Source organism: Crocodylus porosus, unplaced genomic scaffold (genome assembly GCF_001723895.1).
Source record: "Crocodylus porosus isolate Cpor-Errol unplaced genomic scaffold, CroPor_comp1, whole genome shotgun sequence".
In the NCBI taxonomy this organism is placed as follows: domain Eukaryota; kingdom Metazoa; phylum Chordata; order Crocodylia; family Crocodylidae; genus Crocodylus; species Crocodylus porosus.
Genome location: NW_017728948.1, coordinates 28,131,011 through 28,138,804, shown reverse-complemented (window position 1 = coordinate 28,138,804; position 7,794 = coordinate 28,131,011). Strand labels below are relative to the sequence as shown.

At 40.9% G+C, this 7,794-nt stretch overlaps 1 protein-coding gene across 6 annotated transcripts in view; it reads left to right on the top strand.

Annotated features, from left to right (window-relative positions):
* The window catches only part of PROM1 (prominin 1), an 87,588-nt gene that overhangs the window by 57,119 nt on the left and 22,675 nt on the right, over positions 1-7,794 (top strand). For all 6 annotated transcript variants that reach the window (XM_019553074.1, XM_019553070.1, XM_019553073.1 and 3 more), the window contains 6 exons: positions 2,331-2,483; positions 3,976-4,099; positions 4,783-4,886; positions 5,296-5,380; positions 6,780-6,926; positions 7,226-7,297. In XM_019553074.1, coding sequence (XP_019408619.1) covers positions 2,331-2,483; positions 3,976-4,099; positions 4,783-4,886; positions 5,296-5,380; positions 6,780-6,926; positions 7,226-7,297 — 685 coding nt within the window. The remainder of the gene's footprint in view (positions 1-2,330; positions 2,484-3,975; positions 4,100-4,782; positions 4,887-5,295; positions 5,381-6,779; positions 6,927-7,225; positions 7,298-7,794) is intronic.

Below are 7,794 nucleotides of genomic sequence, written 5' to 3'. Positions count from 1 at the left end.
ACCTGCCCCAGTCCCTGCCCCAGCCCCACTAGCTCCCTCACCACAGGGGACATTGATCTGCCCCCCACATCCCTTCCCTTCCCCCTCCCCTTCCACCACAACAGACTTACCAGCTGCACACAACTCTCCATGCTGCTGGACTGTGCTCTTTGCCGCCTATATGTGCTACGGCTGCGTGCATGCACATTTGGCATTTATCAGCCAAATTATTGGCCACATCAGGCAGATTTCTGATACAGTCAATTTTCTTTATATTGGTGCTAATCTGATATTGGAGCAATATATCAGTGCACCTCTAAAATTTATTGTTCTCCAAGACATGGTATCACCCATAGCTTCATGGATATATTTTATTTTCAGAATTCTAGAAAGATATCAGCATATTAAGTTTTTGAACTTTTCATTTTTGAGCGTCAACTTCCACCTTAGTACAGGCACCCTAGCTTCCTTCAGCTGCGGGGAAAGCCTGATCTTTCTCCCTCACCTGCCACACAGGCAGCTGGGACCTGTCCCCAGCTGCGCACATAGTGCAGGCATCATGGACCCCTCTCCTAGGTTTCTTCTTACTGTGCTACCTGTCCCCTAAGCATGGGGTAGGAAGCAGAAGCCAGAGAGGAGTTGGGGGGAGCTCGGGGACCTCAGCCTCCGTAGCAGCAGGAGCAAGGGGCTCAGGCTTCATGTCAAGTCTTTGCAGACTGCATGTAGAGCTGATGGCTAGCCCTGCCTTTATCCTTTGCAGTATTCCACTTGATTTTCTTCTTGTGTATTACATACGGGGCACATCTACATGAGACATTTACTGTGGATCTGCCTAATTAGTTCTGCAGTAAAGTCTCAATATCTACACATGCTACCCTGTTAAGCTGCAGGAAACTAACTTTGCTGCATGTTAGTACTTCTGAATACAAGTACTATCCTATGGCACAGCAGTGCACATGTTAATGCTGACAAGGCTGGCTGGGACACACGATTGCTTCAGTGTGGGGCTGTCTGTTGGCTAGCCATGCACTGGAGCACCCTTGTGCCCCAGCCAGCCACTTTGCAGCACACTGAGCCAGGCCCTCTACCAGCTGGGGCAGGTCCAACCCAGCTCAGCGTGCTGCGGTCATGTAAACACGGTGCCCAGGAGCAATAAACTACAGCACCAGTATGTGCCAGAATTTATTGTACCATGCTAATAGCACATGTAGACACACCCACTATGGAGTAACAGTAACAAAAGGGAAGAGGAGAAAGAATTGGGTAAAAGGAGAAAACAAAAGAAGGGAAGTGAAGGGAGAAAATATTGGGGGTAAGTGAAGGACAGAGAGGGACCTGGATCATTTTTTGAAAGTGTGGTAAATTCTACACATCTAAGCTGTTGTTTGATTTCTGTTATGAGTAAGAATGAAACATTAATTCCTGCAAAGAAGGTTCTCTATCCCTTTGATTATATCCCTTTAATTATATATCTTTGTAACAGCAGCAGTCCATTGAGGAGTGCCAACACGGGCACTTACAACACGGGGCATTTGTACATATGTTTGCACCACAGTGGCGGGCGCTTTTAAAAGCACCTGGTGCTGCAGTGTATGCAGTTGTATAAGTGGTGAAATGCATGTCAGCACTGCGAAAATGGTGGTAATGCGCTTTTGAACTAAAACGCATCGGAGGTATATTCGTTCAAATGTGCACCACTTCCATTTTCTGCACACTGCCGCACATTTTGCTGCTTATACAACTGCATGCAACACAGCTCAGCGTGCATCAGCTCGCGTGTGGAGTAGACTCAGTTTATCGAGTCTGATCCAACCTGCTGGATCTCCGGTGCATTGTGGAACGAAAAGGTATATGTATGAATGCCCATAGGTTATAACTACAGAAATTTCAAAAGAAAATTGTGAAAAGCAAGGGTGATATCTGTTATTGGCCCCACTGCATGCTTGAGATTAGACCTCGAAAAGCTTTCAAATACAGTACACTCATCCTCAAGTCACCTCCTTGCCTCTCACATATGTCCTGGGTCATCATGGCTACACCAGAACTCCAATATTACTTAAAAGAAAATTATTAAACCTGATGTTAAGACAAGAAGCAATCCCTACAGCAAGAACAATGGAAGTTTTAAAACAAAGTTGGAATCACATTTACATATTTTTCAGTTGCCTTTTGCGTATTACTGTTAATAACTTACTAAGATTCTGCCTCTTTTGGACTATTAGTCACCAGTGCATAATATTTTTCTCTTTTCTATTTGCTATTTCTTCTCTAATCTGTAACATTTATTTTGGAGCATTGTGTGTCTTACATTTTTAATCCCTTAACTTTAATCCCTTAATTTGATTCGTTAGGTGGCTGGCTTGTCTAATTCTCTGCTGCATGGTGATCCTTATCCTGGTCTTTTATTACCTTGGGTTACTATGTGGCACCTGTGGTTATGACAGGCATGCTTCTCCAACAACCAGAGGCTGTGTTTCAAATACTGGAGGGAATTTTCTCATGGCGTGAGTATATTTTACTTTTAACAAATAAGTGAAATATACAACTATCTCATGGAGTCTGAGTACAGTATTGTAGGAAGTATAATTTGAAAAGGCATGGTTTTATTATGTATAAAGAAATAAATGCATTGGAAAACTGTGAACAAAAAATGTTAAACTGAAAATATCTGTTAAATGTTTGGAAATTATCTTTGTGAAAGCAAGTTCAAGCCCTGGTGTGCTTTTAAAACTGAATCAAGTTAGAGTTGTTATTCAGTAATTTCTTTCTACAAGATCACAAGAGAAGATAAATTATGTTAATTTACTGGACTAATGAAAATACTACAGCTAACAAATATCCACTTAAAACCAAATTGGAAACTGTAAAATTGTGAATTATGTTGAGCTAATTAGAGTGCAGAGAGGCTTTATATAAAATATAGTTAAATATGATTTGAACCCTCAAGGAAGGATTAGAATAGCTGCATCAGAAGACTAGAGGCATCTGATTCATTTCTGTCTTTAGGTTGTGTGTGGCGCATTTGGAGTCGGTGAGGATGATCCTTAGAAATATCAGTATCTGGTTTTTTTGCTGAGGAGTACAGGGCATGATTCAGTTTGAATTCTATCCAGACTGCTCTGGAGAACATTGTCAGTCTGAATTTAAAAAAAAATAATTTAATTTGACCTGGGCAATATGTTCCACTCACAACCTGGGCAAGAGGCCAAGCTTGGGTCTCAGACATCGTTCCCAGTAAACCTAGGTATTTGCACTGCCCTTCAAATGACCATAATGGCTGGTCTTGTATAGACAAACATTCAGTACCAGTGCTAAGAATTTCTGGGAGATTCAGTAGGAGATAGCAGTAGGAAAATAGATGGAGATGGGAGTATAGGTGTTCCAGCCCCTTGACTGGAGGGAACTCAGATTCCTCAAAGGCAAGCTCCGGCTTTAGCAGCTGTGGTAGTGCTGTTGGGAGGCCCCATCCTACCAGCCAGAACACTGGGCAGGGGACAGCTTCACTGGCCAGAAGAACTGCGACTGCTGGTAGAACAGCTGGAACACGTCTCCTCTGTCCAGCTGATCAGTGGCATTGGGTAAGGGGCTGCATCATGGGGCACATTGATAGGTCATCACTCCTTGAAAGAGCTAGCAGTTTGTGGCAGAATCACTATCTCTTTTCCACTGCAAACTACTTGAATACCTGTATGCTTACTTTTTGTGTTGAGAAAAAGTTGCATTTCCTGATGCACATGTAATGCTGGTCCATGGTATTTTCTACACTTGAACTCAAAACTCTTGGGAGAACTGACATCTGGAAGGTGTATGCTTATAATGTACTATGTCTCCAATTAGTCATGTGACAACAGTTTTTGGGGGGGCAAAAATGAAAGAACAAATTTATTCATCTGATAGTCATCTTATGGTCTTGGTAATTGCTACACTTTTTTTTTTTGGCTTATCTTCTTCATGCACATACTTTTTAAAAACTCACGAGATTTCTTTCTTTTTCAGTGGCGTTGGATTCAGTTTCATTTTCTCCTGGGTGCTGATGATTGTAGTTGTGGTCACTTTCGTTACAGGCGGAAATGTAGAAAAACTCGTTTGTGAACCATTTGAAGACAAGACTTTATTCAAGGTGAAGTCAGACACATCCAACATACTAAAACAAATAACAAAAAACACCCCGCAAGTGGTGGGTAGATAAATGTAACTTTTAATAGCTTTAAAAGGGGAGATGCATCATATGAGACAGTGTGGGATCTGATACTTATTCATCTATTTTTTTGAACTTGGAATACAGCAGTGCACTATGAATACTTTCTGCTTGTTGACTCTGGGGGAGAAATGTCTTTCTAACACAGTAGCTTCTGGTAACACGTGGAGTTCAAATTTGCACTTCCCACATCAGAGACATTGCTGACTGTTCGTTCCACCTTCTTAGCAGCAGCTCATAAAGTGTGTATGAGCCTATGTGTGTTTATGGGGGTGCTTGTGTGGGTGTACACATGCAAAGGTATTGAAAAGTTGTTTAAAAACCAATGCATGCTGGAACTGAAAAATACAGCACTAAAAATTCTTGGGAGATTAGGAAAAACATTCAGACTATGAGGGTGGTCCAGGATTGGAACAAGCTATCTAGAGAAACTGTGGAATCTCCATCCCTAGAAATTTTCAAGAGCAGATTAAATGGATGCTTGGCTGGGATGGTTTAGTCAGGGATGATCCTGCCTTCAGCAGGACTAGATGACCTTGTGATGTCCCTTCCAGACCTACTTTCCTATGATCCAGTGATAATGGTAATTATATTTTGGGTTCTAGGTCCTCGATACTCCCTACTTACTGAATCAACATTGGAAAAACTACCTTTCCGGCATCTTGCTAAAAAATCCAGATATTAACTTGACCTTTGAAAAAGTGTACAGGTATAAAGCCTCTCTGCCATGATTTATAGTATTCTTGTATGCATTGTTTTCTCTGGTCCCTGTTGTCTTCACATTTCAGATTTCCAACACTAAAAAATCCTGTAAGCCATATAAGATCATTTTCCAATTTGAGAGTGAATCACTAACAAAAGTGAATGTCTTACAAGCAGACCAGTTATTAGAAGCACTCTTCATCTAATGTTGTGGAACAACACCAGCTGCTCTTATTAAAAGCTACTAATTTTGTCTCTTCTCTCCTTCCTAAATTCTGAAACTCCAAAACATAAGGCTAGAACTTGTTAAAAAACAAGACTGGCTTAATCAGTCTACTTTGTTAATCATTTAAAAAATAGAAATGTATCAGTAAACCTAATTTTCTAACTGACTTATGTTTAATCTATTTCCATAGTGATTGCAAAGAAAACAAAGGAATTTATACCTCACTTCATCTAGAAAGTCTCTTTAATATAAATGAATTTCTAAATATTAGCATGGTAAGTGTTTCAAACTTCTGTCTGTGAGGGAGAACTTTTGTTGGAGTGGGAGGGCATTTTGCAGTTGTCATCTTCTTCACTTGGTCTTGAACAGGACTTTCGAGTTCTTTTAGGGTTTTTCTGGTCAAGAGTTAGGAGAAATTATTTGTGGGGTTTGGCATTTAAAGTTCTTCTAGCAATTTGTTTAGCTTTGGTCAAAATGAATTAAATGGCATTTGGGGTAATTAACAGTTTGAATTCCTTTTACAATAGATTCAGCTGAGATCAGTGTCCTGCTATACTGAGTATTGTACCTGTATAAAAAAGAATGCAATCCAAAAAAGAAAAGACAGGCAAAAACTGAGCAGGGAGACTGATATGAATTAACCTGCTCCTGAGTATCACAGCAACCTAGTGGCAGAGTTTGGAACAGAATTTGAGTCTCCTCACTCTTAGCCTGGTCATGTTTCTGTCAGCACCACTCAAGGCACAGACAGCAGTGCAGCTCCCCAGTATAAGTCCTGGTGCTTTACAGAAAGTGCCATGAGTTAGACATTAGCTGTTGGGCCAGGAGCAGTACTGTACCAGACTCCTGGTGGCCCCAAGAAACCTTTTAGTATTGTGCCCTTGTTCACTAGGGATAATGATAATAATGTTTGGATAGTGGGGAAAAAAATTACTCCACTGTACTTGCAGTCTCTGGTGAAGCTGCAGCCAGCCAGCAGGGGGGAGGGGCCAGACCAGCTCAATAGAGCAGAGAGCTCCACCCAGCCCAGAGAGCATGCTGGGATGCTGGGGGACTCTGATTTAACTTAAGCCAGGAAGGTGTCTGGGACAGACATTGCATAAACAAGCTTAACCCCAATCAGTTAAGTCTGATTTACTTTTATTGGTAGATGTTTTGGATGGGGAATCCAGAAAAAAAGATGACAAAGCTGAGATGGAAACACAAAGCGCCCGAGCGAGGGACTAACAATCAAGGGATGGGGGAGAGGAAGGCAACACAACTAGGTTACAAGCAATACAATGTTAGCCAACTAAGCCCGGGGGTGGGGAGATGGGGGAAGGTGGGGGTTCGCGACTACTGCATTCAACCAGGTTCATCTCAAACCGGTTTCAGCCATTTTCAAATTGGCTTATGTGCACTCAACATCTGTTCTGTTCCAGGTTTAAACCAATTTCTTATCATTTAAACTAGTCTATATGTAATGTCTGTCCCTAGCCACTATGTCCAATTTCAGATGGGTTTACATCTTTGTAACCAAGAGGAGTATCTGATCACTGACTTCCTGTGCAGCACCTTAAGTGATGAGTCCTAAGTCTAAAAAAGCAGCTGTTTTCATATGGAGGAGTGTTTTATGATAAGAGGAATGTAAGCTCAGTGAGAACTATTGCATCTGCTTTTTTCCCTCCCCGTTAGTATACAGAAGAAGTATCACTTAAAATCGAGCATATTAATATTAATCTCAGTGGCATCATTCTACTGGATGCACCTGGGAGGCAGAATCTTCTGAACTTTAGCTCTTCCGGAGTTGATGGAATCAACTTTGCAGCGTATTTAACAGAGGTAAGGTTTATGATGACCTGAGACTTGGAAACAGGTGTACCTTGAGATCAAAATACTGTGCTGTATATTTGTGTTAATAGGCACAGAGAGTAAAGACTATTTACATCTTTATTGTTTTGGGACCCTTTTCTAAGTTATACAAACAACCTTTTAAATCCCTTTACTATCACATTTATAACTACTTTAAAATTGGTGTACAACTACTGCATAAATACTGAAGTATGGGTTCAACTTAAGATGTTTTGAGTACAAGATTGGGAAACATTCTTATTCAACTGCTGTTTTGTTCCTCTTGTCAGATCAATAAAAGCATTACCAAAGTGGATCTTTTGTCATTTGCTAATGACTTGGAAGCAAGAGCAGACCAGTTGGTGAGTTTTAATTAATGTAAAGGCACAGTAATAATAATAATAATAAAGCTAGTCCTCTTTTTTCTGGCATTCTAGACAGATACAAAAATGTCTATGTATTTTGTGATTCATTGTTTAAACAACATTCCTTTACATCCCTTTGCCCCACAAAATCAACCTTACCTAAACTATCTGTCTGACACATGTTCATGGGCTGAATCTAGACTGCAAGGGTCTTATCTAGTACAAAAGAATAATGGCATAGAGCTACACCATGCTGCCTGTTAGGGCTGTGCGAAGCTTCGTTAGCTAATTCAGTTTGGAGGTGATTTAGCCCAATCTGGCAAATAAATCTCCAAATCCGAATTGAATTGGGAGACCAAGTGAAAGCTCTGAATCAATTTGAAGCATCTGAATCAATTCAGAAAAGATTCTGAAAAGATTTGGTCAATTCGGAGATTCAGCCATAGACTAAACAGGCAGCTGACAGCTGTCTCCAGCTGGTAAGTCTGTTGGGG